This window comes from Mesoplodon bidens, assembly GCF_964165515.1.
Source record: "Mesoplodon bidens genome assembly, chromosome: 1".
Lineage (NCBI taxonomy): Eukaryota > Metazoa > Chordata > Mammalia > Artiodactyla > Ziphiidae > Mesoplodon > Mesoplodon bidens.
Window position 1 is genome coordinate 172,796,916 of NC_138176.1, and position 27,257 is coordinate 172,824,172.

Here is a 27,257-nt window from a genome sequence, read left to right on the forward strand (position 1 = left end):
TCCCACAAGGTAACTCAGTATGCCCTTGATTTTAGTAATTCCTGTGGGATAGTGGCCAATCACTTTTATGTGCACTTACCGTGGAGAATCTATTCCACTATCTCCTGCCATGCTCTGATTTTCTGTTCCTTCCAAGTGACCATGTTCAGGTTGGACGTCCTGAGCCAACACTGGCATATGCGAAGTGTTGAACAGTTCTAACTTGTGTGTGAACTGTTTTCTCATTTCCTGATTCTGAGCACTCTGACTCCAGGTGGCTGGTTTCTTTCCTGTGTCACCAACAGGGTCTTGTAGGGTTTCAGCCTCCAAAGCACCTTTCCTTGTGCTGTAGTAATCAAATATACTTCCATCAGCAGGTGCTGAGGCCTGTACACATTTAGCTACACTGGGTTCCTTTTCATAGTCAAAACCAGACTGGATCCCTAAATTGAGGACACAGTTTTCAGCAGAGAGATTAGGTTTTTGGCCTTCACCAGGATTAGTAAGCAACCCAGTGGGCTTGTAATGTTCATTTCCTTTAAGCACCAGAGGCTCAAACCTCTGTATGTTGCTACTGTACTCAGTCAGAGACCTTTCAGTCACCTTTCGTTTTCCTAAATGATTCCACTTGTTTCCCCCTGGAAAGGAAAATTGAATGTGGCCAGGCAGCATTTGAATTAAGTCCTCATTCTCAGAAAAGTCATCCTCATCTAGATACAATGAACTGCAGGCCCCATCCTCATCATCTGCTTCATTCTGATACAAGGCCTGGTCATCATCAGAAAGTCCTTCATTTTCTAGACTCACAGTCTCTCCTTCCTGGATAAACGCCTTTCTCATCAGAGTTTCCTCTGAGTCTCTGTCTTGTCTCTCAGGTTGTCTCAAATGGTTTGCACCAACTGGGTAATCCAAAAGACCAAGATTTTGGAACTGGTGTATTGTTTCATCAACTAATCTACAAGCAGAGGATGCTTGGTCTAAAGAAGAGGAACCTCGTGATGGCAGGACATGCTGTGTTTCTTTTGTCTCTTCTAATGTGTCAAAATGAGAGTAACTTTTCCTCGAGACTTCAGGGATTGCCTCATTTTCTCCACCATACACATCACATCTCAACGTGCTTTCCCTGAAGGAACAGCATTTACTATCATTTTGTAAAACACCACATTGAGAGTAATCGAAGAGGTTATCTCTAAAGTCATCACTGATAGGTTTGACAGTAGAGTGATTCACATAAATGGATTCTGCTCTCAGTTTATCATTACATTGTTCACTGTATGACTGTTTGGCTTCACTCTCAAAGATTCTTGAGGAATCCCAAGACCTTGCCCTTTGGAAAGGCTTTCCCTTTGTTCCAGTCTGACTGGGTTTCAGCTCACTGATCTTCTGGATGTTGTGCTCTTTGGTTATTGGGCTCCTTCGGTTAGAGAAACCCTGGAAAGGATTACTGATTCGCTTTTTGTAAATCAAATGGGAACCTAGCACTGATGGATTCTCACCAAGTGGTTTCTGAAGTTCTACTTCATTTGGGCTTTTAATTCCGGGCGTGGGCTGTGTAGCAGGGAGCTTGGGGTGTTTCTCCAGCCTAATGCTTCCTGGCTGAGGCCCACTTCCCTGACTCCTGGCTTTGTCTCTATCTCTATGTGAATGGCCCCGCCTTCGAGGCTTTACAGACCGGCCCTGACTTTTCTTAACTCCCACTTTTGAAGGATACTTATGCCTGAGTGTCAGCGTATAAGTGGAAGTGCCCTGGCTATTATATTTTTTCTGTTCTTCGTATTTTTGCATTATGACAGTATGTTTGATCAAGTTGTCAACAGTCAAAATGGGATTAATTCGTTTGATTATCTCATGTTCAATGTCTCGAGGGATATTGTCCAAGTTATCTTCATCTCGGACGGGCCATTCTTCTGGTGGGAACTGGGCAGAGAAACTGCTGTGCTCTGTTCTGGACTTCTCCTTTCTGGATATACTGCGCCAGAAGAGGCTAAAGCCAAATTTCTTGGCTTTTTCTCTGTCTTTTGTGAATGGTAAAGGTTTGGCGCTCTCACAGACGTGATTCTCTTCAGACACTGAAACTGTTCGATTCTGTACCAAAGGTTTGGATTCCCCAAGACCTTTCCGGCATTTTCTAGTCACTTCTGCAGCAGTTGGTGGTTCCTGTATATACTGAGTGCACACATCATGGAAACACTGGCAAGAATGACAATGGGATATGGGGGCTGCATTTTCTTTGGCTAAGTCTGCACAGCTTTCCCTGTTCACCAGGTATGTAATGGAAGTTGGCATCCGGGGACTTTCATCTGATAGGACTCTCTTATTTTCTTGGGGGGTTGTATTTGTAATGAAGTAAGTCTGAGGAGTAACTATGAAGTATCCTTCTCCAGTGTGATAAATCTTCCTTTCTTTAATGAGAGTTCCCAGAGTGGTATAGAGAATATCTTGAGATGGAATTGCAATGCCTAAAACAAATAAGCACTTTACACTGATACGTTCTGAATAAGAAACATTTTAATGAGTGAAATCAGTAACTCAGAAATGACCACACATTTGCTTGATGAACCCAGAGCTAATTGTAACACAATTAATATATATAATTAAAATGTCAAAGAAGCATTAACAATAATCATAATTCAATTGAATAATAGGAATATAATTTCATCTACACAAAGACATATGGCTAGGTTACCGGTTAAGCAAAGAAAAAAATCTGTTCACTCAAACACAAACACCAAGTTATACAACCTCATTATAAATTTAAATTTTGACTAAGGAAAGCCTTCTTGAAAGCAAACATGGAAGTTTTTGAAAACCACAGTCTCATAGCTTAAACCTCAGTAAGAATCTAAAGAGAAAATGAAAATCAGTCTGTGCTTGGGTGAGGGCAAACTACCTAACATCTGGATTATGATGGTTTTTCAAACAGAGAAGGTAACAATTTTAAAAAGAAATTCCCTTTCTGAATAGCAGGGTTCAAAATTATATTCATATTATGAAAACAATGTTAAAAATGTGTAACACAAAATACATCAATATGTTAATATTGGTTTCCTTTGAGTAGTAGTACTATAAGTGATTACTCTTCTATATTTTCTGGATTTTTCTACAATAAGCATATCTTATAATGGGAAAAATTAAAAATACTCTTCTACATTCATGCACTGGGATATCATGCAGCTATGAAAAGAATGAGATAGATCGATATATGCTTATACGGAAAGATCTCAAAAACATGTCTTTAAGTTAAAAAAAGGAAAGGTGCAGAGAGAATGTATAGAATGATCCAACTTATTTAAAAAGGATACATATATTCAAATATAACTTATGAACATGTCCATGAGAAACTATAAACAATAGAAGATGTCACCTCTGGGAAGTGGTAATTTAAGAATAGGAGGCAGGGACTTCCCTGGTGGTCCAGTGGTTAAGACTCCCATGCTTCCACTGCAGGGGGGCTTCCACTTTAGGGGGCATGGGTTTAATCCCTCGTTGGGGAGCTAAGATCCCACACACCGAGGGGCACAGTCAAAAAATAAAGGAGGCAGGGGAGAAACTGAATCATCATTTTTTCTTTTGCACTCCTTTCTACAGAGTCTGACTTAATTATTACCATAAACATTATTTTTGAAAAAGTTCATCTGGAAAATAAAAGAAATACTCATAAACTTGCTGATGCAGACCTTTTTCCACCGGGGCTCTAATACAAGGTTCTATAATAGAAAAAAAATTAGATATTGCCCAGTTTATGTGTTTAAGATGATTTATAAATAGAAACCAAACACATACAATGAACTAATAGAGAAAAACTTGTTACTCTACCTGGGTAATGTTTCACCAAATGTTCCAATAGTGATTCCTGTGTTACTACAATCTGAGCGGCATTCATATCAGATACAGCACAGCAAAGAACTTCAGCCAAAGGTATAAACTGAGATTGAGCTATTGGATTCATTTGCACTGGAAAGACATCACCTAAATTGGAGATTTCAAAAAACAAACAAAAAAAGGGGTGATAAATTTGATATAGTAGAAAATATTTGGAATTAGTGAATCAAGAATAGTTAGAAAGACTGAATATCAAGTGGAATTGCTTTTCTTTCATCAGTCGTTACTCAATCTGTTAACATTATATGCACAGTGATAGAAACTACAGAAGGAAATGGCTTAGTTTATGATCTCTACTTTTAAGAAGTCTAATATTTGTCACTATTTTATAAGCAAGAGATAATAAGTTTCTATATGAAAGGCTCAAAGTGCTATTGGAGTTCAAGTCAGACAATGCTTATATGGCAATTCACATCTTTCAAAGCATTTTTTCATATTAGCTACCTGAGATAGGCACAGATAGGATTATTATTTCTTTATTTAAAATATATATAGCCATAGGAAGTTCAAGTAATTGTCCCAATCCTAAAAGAAAGTAAAGTGACAGAAATAGGTCTTCTGACTCCTAATCCAGTATTTTTGTCATTCCACACTTTCCTGATTGTAATGAGTAGGAAGATCTGAAGAGGGAAAAGGCAGAAGTGATTTACAGTTTTCAAGAATACATGGAACAAAATCATGGAAGGAGGGAATCACAAGATATATAAGAGCATGGAGAGAGTTATCCTGGTTGGGTAGAGTTTAAGGGTTATATCAGACCAAAATAGAAGATAAGACTGGAAATGGAAGCTAGACTGTATTATCTTTCCGCTTTGCCAACATATAAAATTGTTCTTCTTAACCTGCCATTAATCAGGTTGAGTTTTAGATTCTGCTGGGTATCCAAGGGAACCCCTCAATTGGAAATGAAGGACTAGGACTCAGGAAAGTGATTTGGGAATCAACCAATAAAGATGAGAGCTGAACATGAGGAGTGAAATTAGGTAATTCCCTGGTAGTTCAGTGGTTAGGACTCCGTGCTCTCACTGCCGAGGGCCCAGGTTCAATCCCTGGTCGGAGAACTAAGATCACAAGCTGCACAGCACAGCCAAAAAATAAAAAAAGATAAGGTGTGAAATTAATTCTTTTATTAGAAGAGTAAAGAAGAGAGCCAAGGAACACTTAACTGAGAGACTACCAACGTTTAAGATGTAGTAGAAATAGGAACCCACAAAAGAGAGAAGGCACGGTGATGAGGGTAGGAGGGAGAGAAGCAAGATTATGAGGAAAAAAGACGTCAAAATGAATAGCAGGGACTTCCCTGGTGGTCCAGTGGTTAAGACTCTGTGGTCTCAATGCAGGGGGCCCGGGTTCGATCCCTGGTCAGAGAACTAGATCCCACACGCATGTCTCAACTAAGAGTTTGCATGCTACAACTAAAGACCCCACACGCTGCAAGAAAGATCCCACGTGCCACAACTAGGAGCCAACGCAGCCAAATAAATAATAAAAAAAATTTTTTTTAATGAAGAGCAAATTAACAGTGACAAATGCTTGAAAGAGATCAAAAAGGTTGAGGGGAGGAGAAGAGGCAACTGGATTACTTGATTGGAACAAGGTGACCATTGGTGACTTTCAAGAGAACTGTTTTCATGGGAAGGAACAGAAATTAAATATCAGATTGGGGAATTCCCTGGCAGTCCAGTGGTTAGGACTCTGTGCTTTCGTTGCCGAGGGTGCGGGTTCAATCCCTGGTCGGGGAACTAAGATCCCACAAGCCACGTGGTGTGCAGTCAAAAAAATAAATAAATAGAAGTCAGATTGAAGGGAAGGGACTTGGTGAGAAAAAAGTGAAGTTAATGGGTCTTCCTTCTGGAGCAGGGTTTGTCACCTTTGGTACTTTGGACGTTTGGGGCCAGATAAAGGGTGACCAACCATCCCAGTATGCCCAGGAATGAGGGGTTTCCTGGGACACAGGATTTTCAGTGCTATAACTGGAAAGTTGAAGGCAAACCGGGACGGTTGGTCACGATAGCCAGAGAATTATTTGTTGTGAGGGCTGTCTTGTGCACTGCACGATGGTCAGTAGCATCCTTGGCCTCCAGATGCCAGGAACATCTCCCACAGCTGCAGCAACCAAAAATATCTCCAGATGCTGCCAAATGTCCCTGAAAGGAAGGGGTTGGGGGTCAAAATTGCCTCAACAGTAAACCATGGTTCTAGACTATTTGTTGGAAAAATCTGATTGTGAAAGAGGAGAAACAGAACACAAACCAGAAAAAAGTAGGATCAAGTGAATGTGAATGTGTATGCTGTGATTTTCTTAAAAGAACATGTTTGCACATTTGGATACAAAAAGGAAGGGTTTAGTGGAGATGATGGAAATGATTCTGTGAGAAGGAAGACCAGTAAGACAGCAAGATCCTAAAGGAAGGGAAAAGGAAAGTGTATAAAAGGAACAGGTAGGGACTTCCCTGGTGGCACAGTGGTTAAGAATCCGCCTGCCAATGCAGGGGACACGGGTTCGAGCCCTGGGCCAGGAAGATCCCACATGCCATGGAGCAACTAAGCCCGTGCGCCACAACTACTGAGCCCGCGTGCCTAGAGCCCACGCTCCGCAACAAGAGAAGCCATCGCAATGAGAAGCCCGTGCACTGCAACGAAGAGTAGCCCCTGCTCCGCTCGCCGCAACTAGAGAAAGCCCGAGTGCAGCAACGAAGACCCAACTCAGCCAAAAATTAATTAATTAAAAAATAAATAAAAGGCACTGGTAAAAGAACTATCGTTAGAAATGAGAAGGATATTACTTCATCTGAAACTTGAGAAAATAGAGGGTGGCAGAAGACCAGAAATATATTGAGGCATAGAAGGAAAAAAATATTAGCACAGCAAAGTCATCTGATCTCTGTAAAGTTAGACAGAAAGAAAATAGCAATGGGAGGAGAAAAACTGGGAATCAGGAGGTGAAGAGTAGAAAGGGAGTTTGAGGGGTCATTCTCAGAGCACCCTAGGAAATTTTAAAATGAATACAAAGATTATGAAGGAGCCCTGAGTCTCAAGGTCACTTAAGTGTGGTTTCTGGCAGATGAAGCAATCTGGAATCGAAAAGATGGGAGTCAGGGAGGCCAGCAGGGCTAAAACTTTAATGTGCATGTGAGAATCACCGGGCGATTGTGGTAGTGTATAGATTCTGACTCAGAAGATCTGAAAATGAGCTTATGATTCTGCATTTCTAACAACCTCCCAGTTGATATTCATATGCTGCAGGTCTGAGGACCGCTCTTTGGAGACGTTAGGGTGTTAATGACAGCAGTGTTAAAGTAGCTAACCATTGAACAAATAAATATAGTCCTGGGGCTGCATGGGAGTCAACTGTAGCCAGAGGCAAGCCAAAGAATTTAGAAAACTTGGCTGTACCCTGCATTTGACTCTCCAGTGAGAGTGAGGAAACCAATACATTGCACTGGTTGTTAAGGAGGAAGGAAGGTGATGAGGACTGGCCAGGGGTAAAGGGTTGTAGTCAAAGCTGGTAAGGGGCTCACAGTACTTCTGGTATCTGCATGAAAGATAAAGGACTGCCATCAGGAAAGTGATAAGCAGTTTGCTGTTAAAGATCACATTGGTCTGTTTCCTTGTTTACTTAAGCTTCTCTATTTGGCAGGCTGGGGCATTTTTGACCTTGGACGGTCACAACACAGGGCAGAATTGCTGTCTGCTTTGTCAGCCAAGGGGAGGATCTCCTCTTGGCCTGCTTGCTGCTGTCCCATTGGGTGATGCTAAGATACCTACAGCATTCTGAGAAACTAGCATGAATGACTAATCAATTAGCATTTCAAAGGGCGGTGATAAGAGATGATGCTTTGAAACTTAATGTCCAAGAGGAACGTTAACTGACCTAAAACTCAAAATCCTCCTAGAAACTCCACCTCTGAGCTAAGGGTAATAATCCTTTCTCCCTATCTTCATTCCCTTTGCTTTTGCTTTTACCCTCCACATCTGAGACTTACTTTCTTCTCTTTCATCTCCCTCCTCAACCTGACAAAATATAGAATTAGAGTACAATTTCACATATTTTTATGCTTCTTAAACATAACTCTATGTGCTTAATTTATAACAAACTTATATAACTCTCTTCCCCATTTTCCAAGACAGTCTAAGTGACTTTTTTCTTGTATGTGATCTTAAATGGATTACCTGCCCCACTTCATATGGACTTAGAAGTCCTTAATTCAAAAAGGAGGGGAAAGTTCTTCTCTCCTAGAAAGATAAAGGCTAGAGTATTGGAGAAGTAGAGAGCAAAACCTAAAAAGGATTTGCTCAGCCACACAATACACACTCAAGCCTCACTGCATCCCTAGCCTAAACCCAGTCACTTTGAACTTTGAGATTGGCGTGCAGTGCAGGGGGGAGGACCAGAGACATTAAAATAAAGAGATGAGTGGCTAGAAAGTCAGTACATGTCTGATGTCCCTGCTGTGCCCCCTGCCAGTGGCTGCCCATTTCTGTGCAAATGAAACAAGGAAGCTGTACTAGGGTCCAGTAAGGGGTCTCCACTGTGCCCTTGGGTCAGACCTAAAACAGCCCATTTTCTAGTTCAATCCTTAAGCTTAGTAGCAGGCTCAGTAGCTGTGGCGCACGGGCTTAGTTGCTCCACGGAATGTGGGATCTTCTTGGACCAGGGCTCAAACCCGTGTCCCCTGCATTGGCAGGTGGATTCTTAACCACTGCGCCACCAGGGAAGTCCCTGCCTTTTTCTTTTTAAAACTAATATAATTATATGTCAACTGCCTTGTAGAGAACATGCTAAATAGCATGTAACCTCTGCTTTGGAGCTCCCTCTAGACAAAGGCTAGAGAAAGTTTCTCAGTACATTTCCCCTTCACAGCCGTTGCTAAGATACATCTTTAGGTGCATAAATCATCAGGAGTTTTTTGTGCAGGAAAGCAGAGTGAACCCTGACACAGGAACATTTGTGACAGATGCAGGAATCATTTTCCAGCTGCAGCCATAGTTTGCTTCACTTACTCTTGCACTTGTGTTTCTGGAATGCAATGACTTACAGAGTTTTCCACCAAAAATTAACTTCCTGTGTAGAAGACCCCTCTTATAAATGTAATTAGATTTCACAGTAAGAGAAGGCCAGCCCTTTGGCTTTATCCTCAACTACCTCAGAGTAACTGAAGGCTGGACTTAAGAGTCCAGGCCTGCTGTGGACCTCTGACCCTTGAGCTGGAGCAGGGATCAGAAGGCTAGGAGAGCCTGTGGGCCAGAGTAAACAGTTCACAACAATGTTCTCTGTGTTTACACAGTCTTGCACTCTTGGGTGCTGCGGAAATGGGAGAAGTGTTTAGCCAAAAGGCTGGTTTCACAAAAAATAACCAATGAAGTAGAACCATACAGATTAGCACCTGCTACATTTAATGCGACCTTTTCTGCAAAGGACATTTTTATTGCTACCTTGTTGTATTCCCAAAGGATTTAGTTGGTATATAAATTTAAAAAAATTTTCCAAGTTATAATAATGAGGCAAATTATATGAGTTTGAAAACAATTATTCTTTAAAAGTCCACTTTTTTAGGGAAGAAAAAATGCAAGGCAAATTAAATGTATGTAGCATGTAGATAAAATGAAAATATGGAGCTCTCAACTATCAAAAGCAGATGACATCCAGTAAAGTCTGGGGCAGGCTCCTCATGGCTTGGGATCCTAAAACTGTGACTAGAATCAGCTTCCTGTGTGATGGACATAAATTCATATAATCCCAGGCAATCAATTCCTGCTCCCTGGTGCCTAACAACAGTGGTCTAGAAAGCCCCTGGCCATTAGGAGCAGAACCCTGGGAGTGTGGCTTGTTCCCGGAGCTGGTGACAATAGCTCAGCAATAATCCGCTGCAATCAAAAGCCTCATCAAAATTCTAAGAAAAAGAAGGTCGATTCTTTATGTCAGGACACAAAGGCCTCCACCATATGCCTCAGGTTGAAGGCCTCTAGAATACCCTATCCTGGCTGTTTTCTAACAGCAAAGAGAAGTGGCTGAAAGAGCTATTTCCTGGACAATTCATGAGGCATGAATACTCATGCCCCAGTGTAAAAACAGCAAGAGGTACATTCATGACAAATACGGACACAGCAAGATTGCCTTTCACCAGACCCAGATAAGGCAGCTGGAGTAGAACAAGCAAACCCTCCCCAGGAGCTATGGTACTGGAGAAGTCTTCAACCAGGGACACAGGACTCCTAAATCTGTCAGTTACAGATAATCAGTTGGAAGTTTTAATAAAGTTAAAACAAGCCTAAACTTTACACTTTACAAGTGAGAAAGGCAGAACCAAAATCAAGATACAAGTTGCTGGTCCCAAACCTGCATTTGCTTTGTTCACTGAAAAAAATCTCTGAAGTAAAAGCATCTTTATCAAAATTGAATGTGTTTATTTTGATATCTGAATGCTCTAGTTAAATTTTAGGGACAAAATTAGTTTTCCATAAACACTTTATCTTTAGGGGAAAAAAATTAACTACCATGCAGTATTTACATTTATCTTAGGCTTTTAATTAAGGCACCTAAACAAATTCCAAGAGGGCCTCCTCATGGAATCTAAACTCTGACATTTTAATTTGGGGTGCTTGAATTTGATTTTAAGGTCCATAAGAAACTGTGCTACCAAATATGCAAAAGAGAGGAAATATTTCTTTGGAAATTTGGAAAGGATTCACATCAGAACTATTCTGTGTCACACTAAAACATGAATCTGCCATAAAATTAAATTCTAGGCAAAACTAATCCTAACATTATTTCATATATAAAACACAAAATAAACATGTTTAGTCCCTATACAAGTGTGTTTATGGACTCTTCTAGGCAGTCTGCCAGAAATTCATGCATTATTGACCTTCAAACGGTTTAACTGATCCACTCAAACTCAGCTAATTACCCAGACACATGAAATCTGAGAGCATCTTTTTGGGCGCCTGTATTGAATCACAGTGTGGGAAAAGCATCTTCTACGTGCTTTAGAGATGACAATAGAGCATGAATAAAACAGCCTGAAGATACAGTCAAGTTTAATAAAAAAGGATGTTTTGTCCTAAGTAATCCAAGAAGCTTCCCTGATTTTAAACTGCACTTTTATCCAGTACAGAATTTCCAAATTTCTTTAACATTAAAATTAATCCTGAGCTTTTAAAAAATGAAAAGTACTCTGTAACAATGTGTCTCATCCGAGATTAGATGCTGTGCAAAAATTTCCATGACTTTAAATAATTAGATCTGTTGTGTTAAAACCTTAAATAGGTTCAGAAAATCAAACAAAATGGGAACAAAAAGAAGAAAGGTTTCAGGCCAGCAAAGCCAAGCCCCTCTCCATGTCTGCCTTTTATTTTAGTAAAATAAAAGAATGCAAACACTTTCCTCCACATTTAGAAACAAAAGAGTACCAAGACTCAGAAACTGGCTGTAGATCTAAGGGTAGTCGGGTTATCTACCATGGAAGCTGAAATTCCTTCTCCAGCATGGTGATGTTTATTTTGGAGCCCCAGACAAATGGCTCCCCTTCTGGGAAATGCCCTCTGTTGAAAAGCTACAGGCTTCCCAGAGAAGGCTGGGCTGTTCACCAGCAGGAACCCTTAGTGCTATCTTTAATAACAGCACTTCAACCTGTCAGGATTAGTAAATGAGAGTTCCCTTTATTTCAAGTGATATATCCACTAATATTGGCCAGCAGTTGAGTTGCAAAGGTCTTGGGCCATTTATGAAGGAGACCTCAGAATCTGGTTGTCACAGCGCACAGATATGCTTGAAAAGACACGTAGTTGGCCCTATCAGGGAGCCCTTTGAGCCTCCAGCAGCCTTGCGGCATAGAGATACAGGGATGCCTGGCTGGGAGGGAAGGATGTGAATGACTCAAATCAACTGATCTTTTTAAAAAAATGCTAAAAACTAATTCACACACAGCCCCAAAGCCCTCAGCCCACTGGTGCCCCTTCCTAACCTCTATTCCCTTCACAGCTTCCACTTTGGATATGTTAATGACTTTACTCAGGTGTGTTAGTTTTCTAAGGCTGTCAAAATAAACAAGCGGCTTAAAACAACACAAATTTATTATCTCACAGCCTAGAGGTCAGAAGTCTGATGGGCTCCACTGGTTCCTCTGCTCCAGGACTCAGGGACTAGGCTCTGATTGGAGGGGAGAATCTGCTTCCATGCTTACTCATGTTTTTGGCAGAATTCAGTTCCTTGTGGTTGTAGGACTGAGGACTGGGGTCCCTGTTCCTTTGATGGCTCCTCTCTCAGCAACTTAAAGCCACCGGCATTTCTTGTCATGTTGCCCCCTTCATCTTCAAGACAGCATGGAGTCTTTTTCATACTTCATTTCTCTCTGACTTGCCCTTCTGTTGCTTTGCTTCTGCTTCCAGCCAGAGAAAGTTCTCTGCTTTTAAGGGCTCATGTGATTAGATTGGGCCTACCCATATAATCCAGGATAATCTCCCTAAAGTCCATAACCTAATTACATCTGCAAAGTCCCTTTTGCCATATTAGGTAACATATTCATAGGTTCCAGGGATTCGGATGTGGACATCTCTGGGGGCCCATTCTGCCTACCACAGCAGGCTGGGGACAAGAAAAGGCTGAGGAGAGAAGCACAAGTTGTAAACTTCTGCAGTCCCTGTATCCCCTTAAAAATGGCTGTACAGGGGCTTCCCTGGTGGCGCAGTGGTTGAGAATCTGCCTGCTAATGCAGGGGACACAGGTTCGAGCCCTGGTCTGGGAGGATCCCACATGCCACGGAGCAACTAGGCCCATGAGCCACGGCTACTGAGCCTGCATGTCTGGAGCCTATGCTCCGCAACAGGAGAGGCCACGATAGTGAGAGGCCCGCGCACCGCAATGAAGAGTGGCCCCTGCTTGCCACAACTACAGAAAGCCCTTGCACAGAAACGAAAACCCAACACAGCAAAAATAAATTAATTAATTAATAAACTCCTACCCCCAACATCTTAAAAAAAAAAAAAAAAAAAAGGCTGTACAGGGCTTCCCTGGTGGCGCAATGGTTGAGAGTCTGCCTGCCGATGCAGGAGACACGGGTTCGTGCCCCGGTCCAGGAAGATCCCACATGCCGCCACAGAGCGGCTGGGCCTGTGAGCCAGGGCCGCCGAGCCTGCGTGTCCAGAGCCTGTGCTCCGCAACAGCAGAGGCCACAACAGTAAGAGGCCCCCGTACAGAAAAAAATATATATATATATGGCTGTACAGAAAAAGCATCTTTTCTTTGCCCTCCAGGCAAACACGGGGCTGATTTAAGACGAACCTTCTTCCCAAGATTCCAGAGGCTGCACAGGCAATGACAGCAGCTCTCATCGCTGCTCAGCATCATGGTGATGAATATAAAATACCACTGTACAAAACTGGGGGAAATTTTAGCACCAAGGTTGTTGTTTGAATAACAGATAAATAAAAGTTCCCTGTAAGGAAGAAGCTGTCCTTTATAAACACATAGTCTTCACATTACAAATGAGCATTATACTGGAGGTCAAGTGATCTGATCCGGGTTTTAATCCAAGTTCTGCTATGTGGCTCTGAATAAGCCACCTCTCTTCTCTGGGTCTCAGTTTCCTTGTCTATAAATGTGGAGCTGAACTAGATCAACATTTCCCAAAATGCATTCTGTGGAAAATTCATTCCATGAAATGCTCTGCAAGAAAAGGGCCCCAAAGGCCAAATGTTTGAGAAATGAGGCTTGGAGTCACAGGAGCATTGTTAAAGGCTCTGAGAATTGTAACAGAAAACCTAGCTTATTTAACCCAGCGTTTCCCAATCATATTTGGCAACAATCCCTTTTCTCCCATACCTATTATTACCCTTCAGCTGTGACTTCTCTCCATTCAGACTGGCCTCTCCCTGAATAGTCTGTACTTTCCCGTCTCTACGACCTTGTCCCCACTTCCTCCACCTAAAGCACTCTTCCCCGCACCTCAGTGTTTCAAACTCCTGTCACAAAGACGGGCTCAGTGTTGACTGACTCTCCCATGAATTGTTCTCTAAACCTGTCAGTTGGAGATACAGTCTCCTTCCTACATGGACCACTTAAGAAAAATTTAACGAGTGACTACCACAGTGTAGCATCAGGCACTCATAATACAGATATTGTAACAGCACAGTCCTTCAATCATTCCTTATCTAGCAAATATTTATTGAGCACCTACTCTATGCCAGTTAGTGGGGATACGACAGTGAACAGGATACAGTCCTCGCCCTCAGGGGGGCTCCCGTTCTAGAGGAAGAGCAGTGGTTGGAGGCAATCATAACCCAGTATGAGGGCTATAACTGGTAGGACAGGGACTCAGTATTCCTGGTCCCACTCAGAAGTTCGTGGATGCCTGGGCACGACCATCATAAGGAAGATGAACCAGACTTGTCCCTATGGGGCCTCGGGGTACCTAAGGCCGCATGGGATAAGAAAGAGAGCCCTGGAATTGGTCGGGCAGACCTGGGCTCAAATCTTCCACTTCCACTTACTGACTGTGTGCCCTCTTCGAGTATTCACTAGTGACTGTTCAACATGAACAACAGTATTTGGTTCAAACGTTATTGTGGGAAAACATCCATAAGTACCTGGAATAATATTTGACACACATCAGTCCTACCGATATTAGCACTCTTTAACATCTCTTCCCAAATTGGGGATATTAAACTTGATCGTCCCTCGTTCCATGTCATTATTAGTACTTGGAGGACTTCTTGGAGGGCGCTAGTTCTGCACATGGATGGATTTCTTAGCCAATCCTGACTCTTCTTTTCCCAACTTCCATAGCCTATTTGATCAGACACCAGTCCTGACCATGACCTTCTCCCCACCTGGGAGAAAACAAGTTATGTAGGTAAGGCCTACTGCTAGCCCTGTTTTCTTCCATTCAGTAGTACTGTACTGTGATCCCTTGTGGCAGAAATTGTAGGTTGGCACATTCAACCCACATTTCCAGTCATCTTTTTCTTTGCCTTCCTCTAGTGCGGAGGCAGGAAAGCATATTACTTTAATTTCCCAGCCTCACTTAAAACTAGTAGGCATGTGACATCATCATGGAGGTCAACGAGATACAGGCAGCCAGCTACCAGTGCCAGGAGAAGAGGCCTCACGAAGAAAAGGCCCTTCCCTCATATTTTACCTTTTCATTCTTGACTCTTTCTTCCAGCCTGGATCCTGAAGAGACTGCAGCCACCTTGTGACCATGAGGTGACAAGCATGATGTCAAAAGACCACCCACTAAAGAAGTCAAAGCAGAAAAAAAGAAAGAGCCCTGGTGTCTGACAGCCTTGCTGAGCGACTGTGCTGGCCCCCGGGGGCTGCCTACCTCCAAACTTCTTGTGATGACGCAAATCTACCCCTTATTTGTTCATGCCATTTCTAGAGGGTTTTCTATAATCTGCAACACATGTCTAACCAATATACTTAGTCAAGTACTGAGAGAGACATTCATTTCCTCCTATTTTCTGCTGTGTGCAAAATGTTTGTCTTGCCGAGGGCCTGATTAAGCTTCTGGATTTTATACCAGCCGGATGCTTTTATTTCAACAGCTTAACTGCTGTGAAGCTAGAATGTCACACTGATGGATATTTACAGAAAAGGTGTCAGGGCCCCTGCTGCTTTTCCCTTATCACGTCAAGTCAGGGACATACCATGAGAAGAAAGAGATGCAGAAGCTTTAGCTAGTTTTGCTAATTTTTAATTGGGGCAATCTGTACTAAAAAGGTTACAGTGGCACTCTCCTCTAGATGAGAAAGGATATCCTTATTGCATGTAGAAATCACAGAGAGGAAGATAAGAACCGTCACAGCTGTTACGGCTCGATCTCAAAATGGGTATCTACAGTCACAGCCCTAAGAACGGGATGCTGTTCAATCTCTCCTGAAAGGAAGTCTTGTGAAATAGAGCCAGTAAGTCAATGTCACTGTTAACATCAATGTAAGATTAACTCAAGATTTAAAGAGGCAAATAATGAATAACCCCCACTTATATTTGAGGGGTGAATAATCCCTGTCATTTGTTGAAGAAAGTTGTCTTCGGTCCTGAAAGTGCCTGGACCCACTCAGGTCCCAGGTCTTTGTGGCTGGGTCTGCATGGTGGTGGATTAAGTCCAGCAGAGGCCTCCCGCTCCAAAGAGGACTGGGCTATGTGGTGTGAAGGGAACTGGGACAGGGCTCTACTTTGCAACATGAGATGCTACCTTTTACCCCCCCACACACACTTTACAAAAAAGCATCACAAACATCACAGCCTTACCTGCTCCTCTCCTACTGAAGGAGGTGAGGGTTGGGTGACTCAGAAAAATGAACAGGATCTGCCCAGAATCCAGGGAGGCTTATCAGTGTCCACAGGTGCTTCGCCAGGCCCCCCAGCAGGCTGCTCTGCCTGGGTCAGCCACCCTCTCTCCCACCAAATCTGGAAAGCATCAGTGAGTTTCTGCATCAACACTCTCTGTCACTTCTCCCAGACTGTCTGCTATGCTCCTCCACCTGCTTTCAAGTTGACTACAGACTATCTTTTGGACCCCTGAAATATTAACTTTTAAAAGATAAAAGCCACTCTGGGGATACAACTCACATAAAAGTATTTTACTAAGAAGCACTTCTAGGCTGTTAGAAACTTTAAAACACATAAACTTTTTGATTTTAAGATTGTGAATTTCCTTTTCTTCAGCACCGAAAGCTTCATCACATCTGGGCAGATGTGGCTGCTCTTCAGCGGGACTTTAGCATATTTTTACAAGGTCATTGCCTTAGGAACGAAATGTAAGGGTCACCACCCTGAGAAATCTTAAAAGAGGCCGTAGGTCTTGCTCACTATGATCTTTACATGTGAGGGTCATCTGGTCACTGCTTCTAGGAGCTGACCACCTACTTCTCACTAAGCCATCCATTACTGCACCTTTGACCCAAGGCAGCCAGACGGTTTCTCAGATTACGTTCTGGGAGAAAGAGTGTGGCCTCGTGCACATCGTGTGGTGAGGCTGTCCAGGCAGAAGCCGCTAGGGTCCATCTGCAGAGGTTACCTGACCCCCCCTTTGCCTTCCATACAGACATGGCCCCCTAACCCCAAGCAGAACAAGTGCACATGCTCCCTCTTCCTCGCTCTCTTGGGTTTCAGCCCAGAAAAGGGGCTCCACCATATCTTTTATTTTTTATTTTATTTATTTATTTTTGTGTGTGTGTGCCCGGCCCCCAGCCCCAGAAGCCCCACCCCTCCGCAACCCATCGGCCAGGGATCCAGGACCTCACTCCAGCAAAGACCCCAATCAGGAGGCTCCTGGCAACTTTCAGGACCTCTGGACCCTTCGGGCTTTCTGATCAGAGGGGGAGGAGACTGAGGGTGGGAGGGGGACAGGAGGCTGCCAGAGCTCAGCCAGTTACCAGCAGTAGCACATGCCACCTCGAGCCTGGGTCCCCCTGGGTCCCCCTGGGCCCCTGGGAGAGGGAGGGGCCCTGGGGGATGGTATTTGTAGCTCCTGGCATCAGGCTGGCCCCCCCTCCCCAGCTTCGGGAAGGAACAGATTCTTCCTCCCTCCTCTCTCCAGAGGAAGGGGCTTTTATCAACATACCTTTTAAATACACTTGCTTCCTAGCTTATTGCTTCCCCAGCCCCCTCACCTTCCTTTTTAGGAATCTAACACTGATGTTCTCTGTTTACTCAAGAAATATCCTCTCCCCCAAGTGCTGCACACAAAGTACTCCCACTACCCACATGCGGAAGGTTTCCTCAACGCTTGTTCACTCACCGACCCTCTTGCCCAAGCTGCCTCCTCCCTTTCTCGCTGCCGCCTCACGCTTTAGCCTGGCAGCCCAAGGCATGGTGCTGAAGCTCACATGGCAGGAGAGCAAAGCCAGGTCTTGTGGAATTGCCTGGAGCAGCACAAACCGCTGGGTCTTGGGAGTGGTGCATCCGTCCTGCTCCCAACGTGGTCCAGTGGAGCAAACTGTTAGCAAAAGAAGCTGAATCTCTGACTTTGAAGAGTTGGGGCTTTCTGGATAAAGGATGCTGAAAACTTGGGATCCTCAGCAAGGTTAACTCCCAACTGTATAGTGAGATGACTCTAGAGAGATTTACCTATCTCTAATGGTGTGTTTACATTTCAAGGGAAAATGAGGCCCAAGACCTTGGAGTCAGCTCTAAGTCATAAAAACTGGAGTCACCAGGGTTGTTCTGGCTCCTGCAGAGATGTATTTATATTCCAGAAGGTTAGAGGAAGAACCCAGGATCCTTCCATCCTGTCTCCATGCAACAAAGGTTTTTCTCCCTCTTTCTGGGAGAGAAAGAAGTGGGTGCCTCTTTCTCCTGCACATAAGCAAAGAAAATTCACTTTTCTCCACCCCTCACCTATGGAGTATCCGACACCCCTGCTGGAGATTTTTCTATCTGGCTTTCATCGCATCGCCCAGGTAAGCACTGGGGCAAGGGGTACTGATGCAGTTATAATTACTTACGTAATATTATTATTATTTTTAAATTATTGCATAAATAATATCTAACCTGTCTGATCTAGAATATCTATGTGCATTGAGAATGAAATTAATAAAGATGAATAGTAAAGGCCCAACAATTCTGGTAGCAAGGATGATGGGATCCTGTGTGTCTCATGTTTACTGGGAGACAGATGAGAGCCCTGAGGCTGGTTAGCAAGATGTGAAGAAGATCCATGGGAACCAGAAGCAGGTCTGTTGAAAGGATTAGGAAGTTTGTTAGCTGCGTGTTAGGAGATAGGCTTGAAAAACGGCAGCCTAATGGCACTTTGGGATTTTGCTCTCTCCTCTGACTGGACCCTGCAATTCTTAAAGGTGGACTCTAGGTGGGACAAGAGAAGCTTAGGCTGCTTTCTCCCACAGGGGAGAGGAGGGAGGTAATTAGCTCCACAGCCAGAGCAAGTCTAGGAGGACCACCCAGCTAAGCTGCCCAGTACCACAGGGACAGAGTCTGGATTGCTATCTTGAAGACACTTCTCTGCTCCCCTCTGATCCTTAGCTCCTTTTCTACCCCAGCTGATCTTCCTGTTTCAGAAAGCACTACATGAGTCCCTTTACACAGGGGGAAATGGGAGTGGATGGGGGACTGGCATATTGAGAGCTCTATTGGATACCAGCACCACATAGCCATGTGGGGAGGGGACACGGGATGAATGGAGATACTGAGGAATACAGAGCAAAACCTTGGTGAGTGAGCAGAAAAGTCCTGGAGCCTTCTCGCATAGGCCAAAGGGGCAAAAGGAGAGCGCTGTTCTAAAATGCCACCTGGGGACTTCCCTGGTGGCCCACTGGTTAAGAATCTGCCTTCCAATGCAGGGGACCCAGGTTCGAGCCCTGGTCGGGGAACTAAGATTCCACATGCCACGGAGCAACTAAGCCCGTGCGCCACAACTAGAGAGCCCACACGCTACAGAGAAGCCCGCGCACCACAACGAAGAGCCTGTGTGCCATAACTAAGACCAAATGCAGCCAAATAAATAAATAAATAAAATGCCACCCTGCAGCCTGCAGTTTGCCTCCCTTCTGCATTCCCCACTAGCTGTGAGGAAACAGCTTCTCCCTGCAGCTGTGACTTTTATCCCTGTAAATGCTGACTTTAACGGCTAGGAGTTTGTGCAAAACTTTGCAGTGGGGAAAAAAGAGTTTAAAAATGGCTTTGCATTGGTTTCTGTGCTGCTGCATCTGAATGTATGGCAGAAATTGATCTGGATGTTATATGCTTGTCATAAGTGCTTGAGAGGGATCATCTCCTCTCAATCAGAGAAAGATGCAAAAAGAAGTGTTAATGGGATTCCCTTGTTTTTTGCCACCTGTAGCTGAAACAGATGCCTCTTAACCCAGAGGTTCTGGCAATGAGGAGAAAGCTGCTGGCTTCTTACCATCAAACTGGAGGTCGGAAATCTTAATGGACTCTAGGTATGGCAGACAGAACAAGTCCCTGTACTGGATTTTGGCTATGATGCTTGCTTTAGGAAAGGTAGTATGCCAAGAGAGTAGGAGAAGGGAGACAGTTTCCAGATTAAGGTACACTTAATGGTTCCCTTTTTTTTTTTTTGCAGCACGCGGACCTCTCACCGTTGTGGTCTCTCCTGTTGCGGAGCACAGGCTCCGGACGCGCAGGCTCAGTGGCCATGGCTCACAGGCCTAGCCGCTCCGCGGCATGTGGGATCCTCCCAGACCGGGGCACGAACCCGTGTCCCCTGCATCGGCAGGCGGACCCTCAACCACTGCACCATCAGGGAAGCCTGATACATGCCTTTTTGAAAAGTGGCTTTTAAGCTTGCTCATGAGCTCTTGAGGAAATCAATCACCCATTTGTGTATCATGAAGTTGTGGGTCAACTCTGTGACTGACAGGTGAAAGGAGCTTTAAAAAAAAGTCCTTGCAAGAAAAGCCCTGCTAGCCAAGAAGCATTTTAGCTTTGTACAAGAAAGGGGCAGCTATCCCCTCTGCCACCCCAAGCAAGGAAAAGCTGCTGGTTTGGGGAGGGGTCAGAGGGAATCATGGATTCACAAGGTTTCCCTCAATTGCCTGGGCCAGGCTCACTGTATGAAGCCTGTTGTGGTTTCAAGCTCTGCTGAGCTGAAAACAAGTGTGGTCTCCCTGCTCCGTGAGCAGAACTCGGACTCTGAAACTGTTGAAAGACACCATCTTGGGGGGCTGTGAGCTGTGGAAATGGACCATGAATGCTGGTGGACCTGTCTGCACAGCACACAGAAGCCTATGGAAAGGCCTGTCCTCTGAAGAGGTCACTGCCGATCAGGAAAAGCCCGACTCTTTCCTGGTGGGGCTCCTAGGGAAGCTGCAAGACGAGGAAGGTCAAATCACAAGAAGCGCGGCCCATCCACCCCCTTGGGAAGATCTCACTGCTGTTGGCTTTTTGGGTTCGGTCTTTCTGATTTTTGCTGTCAGGGTGATTTGTGCCTTTTCTGGTTCAGGCAGAGGTCACTACCAATCAGCTGCTGGTCTGACTCACCTTTCCCCTTACACCTCAGTAAGGCAGCTTGACTCTTCAATGCAGCGTTCATCAGGGAGGGCTGATCCTCTCTCTAAGGGCGGGGGCCGTATAGATCGATTTCAAAATTTTTTTTTAATTCAAAAACTCTGCCCCGACCATTCTTCTGGACATAATGTATCTTCCTCTCTGTCCCCTAACAATAACCCCAGGTCAGCTTGCCTGAAAAGGGTCTTAGGAGATTTAGATTTAATAATTAAGTCTGTGTGAATTGTGTGAAAACGTTCTGTGAGGAGGCTTTCTGCCTCTCTTGCACCCACCCTCCTGGAGGAAAGGTCTGGGTGAGAGAGGAGGAGGATGGAAGAAACCTGTGAAATTACAGTAATGAGACACACTGATTTTGTAACAATGGAAGGGAAAAAAAAAAAAAGCAAGGGAAGGGAAAACTTTAGACCCCGGAGGATGCGGGGTGGGGGCAGGGATTACCAATCTCTGTTTTTCAGAATCTGCTCCTGGAGCCCTCCTCCCGGAAGGAGGCCACCCCTCGCTGCTCTCCCGACCAGCTGCCCTGCACCCCCTTTCCTACCCACCCTCCTTGCTGCTATGAACACTCCCAAATTCCAGCTGACCGCTGCCTGACACTGACCAGACAGGAGGGGACGGGCCCGGCTCCTGTGCTTACATGAAGAACACCTCCAGATGTCACCTGCACCGCAGGGACAGATGAACTGGTGGCATGAGCAAGCAGGACTGCTTGAAACTGCACTGACTGAACACTGAACTGACCTGAATTATTTGGGCTGAAGTGCAGAGTGCCCAGACTTATCAACTGGTGGGAGGTCGGAGGCCCCAGTAGGCATACTGCCCACTTGTGCCGCCTAACTGATGTATAGCCTCACTTGGGGGCCCTAATAATTGTAAACTCTTTCTTTCCAGGGGTGCCATGTGTGCCCTCTGGGGCTGTATGCATGAAATGCAGGCATTAAACTTGTCTCTGGTAAAAACACTGACTTACATTTGGAGACGGTTATCAGAAACTTTCAAGGGTTTAAGGAAATACCCCAGGGACTTCCCTGGAGGTCCAGTGGTTAAGACTCCTCGTTTCCAATGCAGGGGGTGTGGGTTTGATCCCTGTTTGCGGAACTAAGATCCCACATGCCACATGGCCAAAAAAAAAAAAGATGCTCTTTAAGGAAATACCCCAGTAGGCCAAGTAGCCCTCAGACATGTACTCTGTGGGAAGCTTACCTACAATGTGAGCTGTTCCATTAGAAAAATGGTATGAAATTTATCCTCACTTAAGCTGATGTGATTCATGACCCTGCCTCAGCCTCAAAGGCATTCAGGGCAGCTGCAACTCACTGGGGCCAGGTATATGGATGATAGAATTTGCCACAGATTTCTTTCTTGTAGGTCATGGCAAAGTCTGTGCTAAGTATTAATATATCCAGCTCTAGGCAACGTTAGTACAGAAACCTGAGGAAGCCACCACACATTCTAAGGTAGACCTTTATGGTAAATGAGATACATTCAACTGACTAAAAGCAGGAGGAGCCTTGGAGGCTGAGACTAAGACCAATACAATGGGACTGACCTCATTCTGCCCTCGGGAGTCCTGCTGGATAAGTGCTGTTTAAGACAAACCCAGGGACTTCCCCAGTGGTGCAGTGGTTAAGAATCCGCCTGCCAATGCAAGGGACACGGGTTCAAGCCATGGTCTGGGAAGATCCCACGTGCCACAGAGCAACTAAGCCATGCACAACTACTGAGCCTGCGCTCTAGAGCCCACGAGCCACAACTACTGAAGCCTGCGCACCTAGAGCCTGTGCTCCGCAACAAGAGAAGCCACCGCGATGAGAAGCCCGCGCACCACAACGAAGAGTAGCCCCCACTCACCACAACTAGAGAAAGCCCGCGCACAGCAACGAAGACCCAACACAGCCAAAAATAAATAAAGTTATAGAAGACAAACCCAATGGACTTAGTCCTAGCTCCCACTGGTCAGATTAAAACAAAATGACCAATGGAGTGTGGCATGTTATGGGACAATTTACCAGTAGCCAACTATGGAGAAACACAAGAGGTGGAAACGTTGGGTAGAGAGAAAATAGTTTTGTGTTTCTGCAGAGTTGGGTTTTTTTAAATAAATTTTCTGAAAACTTGGGATCCTGGGCTAAGAGCAAGTCTTACAAAATTAATTTGCAACTATACAGACAGTGAACTCCACAGATTCACCCAACTCTGGAGGTATGTGTTTATATTTCAAGGGAAAATGAGGCCCAGGACCTTGGAGACATCTCCAGTCAAAAAACTGGAGCTTGGGCTTCCCTGGTGGCGCAGTGGTTGAAAGTCCGCCTGCCGATGCAGGGGACACAGGTTCGTGCCCCGGTCTGGGAAGATCCCACATGCCGTGGAGCGGCTAGGCCCGTGAGCCATGGTCGCTGAGCCTGCGCATCCGGAGCCTGTCCTCCGCAACGGGAGAGGCCACAACAGTGAGAGGCCCGTGTACCGCACACACACACACAAAAACTGGAGCTTATCTGACTGCTGGAAAGATGTGTTTACATTGCAAAAAGTTAGAGAACCCAGAGTGCTTTCCATCCTGTCTCCAAATAGCAAAGGTTTTTCTCCTTTCAGGAAGGGAAGGAGGGGCAATTAACTTCTGTGTATAAGCAGGGAAAATCAATTTTTCTCACTCCCACACCTATGGAATGTGCAGCCACTTGTGTGGGAGGTTTTTCCAACTGCTTCTCATGGAGCTGCCCCAGGACTGATGTAGTTGTTATATAAGTAATAATTAACCTGGTTCCACTTCAGGATGTCAGTGTGAAGAACTCCATGGACCACTTCCTAGCAAAACAAAGCTGGTGGAAACCATAAAACACTATTCAAAGTCTCTGGAAATTCTTCTAAGGGCATGCACCAAACAAGGAAACATTCATTCAAGAAAACCTAGTAAAACTTGCTAAGAGAATTGAGAGTCTGTGGCAATTGGACCACCACCTTCTCCCTCCCCCATGTGTCCCTCCACTTCAGCTCAGCTTGATGAAAGTCCCACTTCAGGCAAATATGGCCAAGAAGTCAGGGCTCCCTCTCCTCAGCTCCCAATCAAGGTTTACCATATCTCGCTGGAAGGGGTAAGCTGCCAGCATTTTCCATCCCCTCCAACTCCAAGCGAAGAGGCTAAATTTAAATTCCTGGTGAGTGTGGCTGAGAGATTTGGGGTTCCCTTCCTCTACCCAGTCTGTACCCACCCAGTCCTGACTCTAGCCCAGGAACAGCAGCCCAAGAATTCTGGGACTCCAACCACCTTCACCCCAGCTCACTCACAGGGCACAGGTTCCACCCTGGGAAAGCAAGCTGGTCTTCTCCTTGTGCCCAGTGCCCAGAGCAGTGGGTCATTTTGTCCGGGGGGGGAGAGGCAGTCCATAAGAAAAAGTTTCAAAGCACTTCCCAAAGGAATGGACCTTATTTGAAAAGTGTGTAGGAAAGTTCAAGCCTAAAGGCACTCCTAAAGACAGCTCCTCTTAAGAATAATGAGCTAGGGGGCTTCCCTGGTGGCGCAGTTAGTAAGAATTCACCTGCCAGTGCAGGGGACATGGGTTCGAGCCCTGGGCCGGGAAGATCCCACATGCTGCAGAGCAACTAAGCTCATGCACCACAACTACTGAGCCTGTGCTCTAGAGCCCATGAGCCACAACTACTGAGCCCACGGGCCACAACTACTGAAGCCCACATGCCTAGAGCCTGTGCTCCGTGACAACAGAAGCCACCGCAATGAGAAACCCATGCACCGCAACGAAGAGTAGCCCCGGCTCGCCGCAACTAGAGAAAGCCCACGTGCAGCAACGAAGACCCAACACAGCCAAAAATAGATAAATTTAAAAAAAACACATTTAAAATAATAATAATAATGAGCTAGGGCTTCCCTGGTGGCGCAGTGGTTAAGAATCCACCTGCCGGGCTTCCCTGGTGGCGCAGTGGTTGAGAGTCCGCCTGCCGATGAAGAGGACACGGGTTCGTGCCCCTATCCCGGAAGATCCCACATGCCGCGGAGCGGCTGGGCCCGCGAGCCATGGCCGCGGAGCCTGTGTGTCCGGAGCCTGTGCTCCGCAACGGGAGAGGCCACAGCAGTGAGAGGCCCGCGTACAGCAAAAAAAAAAAAAAAAAAAAAAGAATCCACCTGCCAATGCAGGGGACATGGGTTCGAGCCCTGGTCCGGGAAGATCCCACATGCCTCGGAACAACTAAGCCCATGCACCACAGCTACTGAGCCTGTGCTCTAGAGCCCGCGAGCCACAAATACTGAACCTGCGTGCCACAGCTACTGAAGCCTGCGCAACTAGAGCCCGTGCTCTGCAGCAAGAGAAGCCACCACAATGAGAAGCCCACGCACCACAATGAAGAGTAGCCCCCGCTCGCCACAACTAGAGAAAGCCCATGTGCAGCAATGAAGACCCAGTGCAGCCATAAACAAACAAACAAACAAACAAATAAATAACGTTAAAAAAAAAAAAAAGACTCCACACTGCCACTGCAGGGGGTATCGGTTTGATCCCTGGTTAGGGAACTAAGATCCCACATGCCACATGGCACAGCCAAGAAAAAAGAGTGGTGTAATACCAAATGAAGCAGATAACTAAGAGGTCAGGACAAAAGACAAACAGAGCCCTGCTAAAACTGTCATCCCAGGGTGACTATGTGCATGACCAAGGCTGCACTCTCTGAGAAGCAATATCAAAGGCTTCATGCTGCAGGGGAAATAGACATTGCTAATATAGCCTAGTCAAGTCACAAAAGCAAACACAAGTCCAGAAGAGGGGAAAGAGGAATCTGTATCCTGAGTTGCTATATTACCTAAAAGGTCCAATTTTCAACATCACAAGACATGCCAAGAACCAGGAACCCATGACCCATATGCAAGGAAAAAGTAGAAACAGAAACTGCCTATGAAAGCGACCGCAGATCAAATTAAAGATGTCAAAGTAGCCATTATATGTTCTAAGAACTAAAGGAAACCATGCTTAAAGAAATAAAGTATGAAGACAATGTCTTGATGAATAGAGACTATTGATAAAGAGAAACTAAAAACTAAATGAAAATCCTGGAGTTTAAAAGTACAATAATTGGGACTTCCCTGGTGGCGCAGTGGTTAAGAATCCACCTGCCAATGCAGGGGACACGAGTTCGAGCCCTGGTCAGGGAAGATCCCACATGCTGCGGAGGAACTAAGCCCATGCGCCACAACTACTGAGCCTGCACTCTAGAGCCCATGAGCCACAACTACCAAAGCCTACACGCCTAGAGCCCGTGCTCCGCAGCAAGAGAAGCCACCGCAATAAGCCCATGCACCGCAACGAAGAGTAGCCCCTGCTCGCTACACTAGAGAAAGCCCACACGCAGCAACAAAGACCCAACGCAGCCAAAAATTAATTAATTAATTAATTAATTTTAAAAGTACAATAATCAAAATTTTAAATTCATTAGAGGAGCTCAATAGTAGATTTGAACTGGCAGAAGAATCAGTGAACCTGAGGTTAGATCAATAGAGATTACATAAACATTCCTAAAACAGAAAACAAAATGAAGAGAAATGAACAGAGCCTCAGAGAAATGTGAGACCCCTTTAAAGCCATCAGTCTATGTGTAAGGAGGAATACCAAAAGGATAGGAGAAAAAGAAAGGGGCAAAAAAAAAATATTTGAATAGTAGTAAAATCTTCCCAAATTTGCTGAGAAATAATCTATACATCCAAGAAGCTCAAAGCACTTCAAGTAGGATAATTCTACACACAGACACATCAGAAAGAAAAACAGTGAAAGCCAAAGACAAAAACAAAATCATGAAAGCAACGAGAAAAAAAAAATCCATCACATACAAGGGAGCCCCAAATAGATTAACAGTTGAGTTCTCACCAGAAACAACATAGGCCAGAAAGCAGTGTGATAACATATTTAAAGTGATGAAAGAATAATCTGTCTTTGACCCAGAATACCACATGTGTGCATTCTAGATAAAATTAATAAAGATGAATATTAAAAAACCAACAATGCTCTAATCAAAAGATTTTAAAATTTAATGACTTTTTACTGCCACAGTTGGAGGACAATTACATTAGAAAGTGAGTTAAGACCCACATGATTAAGTTTACTAATGGCGCAGTCAAAGGTCCTAGAATGTTGAGGCTCCCTCTTCCATCCTTTTTGCAAGGATGGAGTTGCGTTTGACTTCGTGTGGAAACGTGTTCCCCCTTATCATATCACAGAAAGATATTTGGTCTTTGTCCCCAGTTCCTGGCACAGAGCTCCTAAAACCTGTGGAACTTCCTGAGTGATAAAGGTAATTGGCAGGCCCCTAGATAGCCTCAGGATGGAGGCTGGCTGCCAGGAAGACCATGCCCTGATTAGAAGCCTGGAACTTTTCAGCCCCCCTCCCCAACCTCTGGGGGTGGGTA

The 27,257-nt window shown here is 44.8% G+C and overlaps 1 protein-coding gene across 1 annotated transcript in view; it reads right to left on the minus strand.

The window, feature by feature from the left end:
* The window catches only part of STOX1 (storkhead box 1), a 51,903-nt gene that overhangs the window by 3,568 nt on the left and 21,078 nt on the right, over nucleotides 1–27,257 (minus strand). Inside the window, exons 2-3 of the mRNA XM_081227685.1 lie at nucleotides 3,796–3,948; nucleotides 80–2,438 (exon numbers count right to left, since the gene is read on the minus strand). Coding sequence (XP_081083811.1) covers nucleotides 80–2,438; nucleotides 3,796–3,948 — 2,512 coding nt within the window. The remainder of the gene's footprint in view (nucleotides 1–79; nucleotides 2,439–3,795; nucleotides 3,949–27,257) is intronic.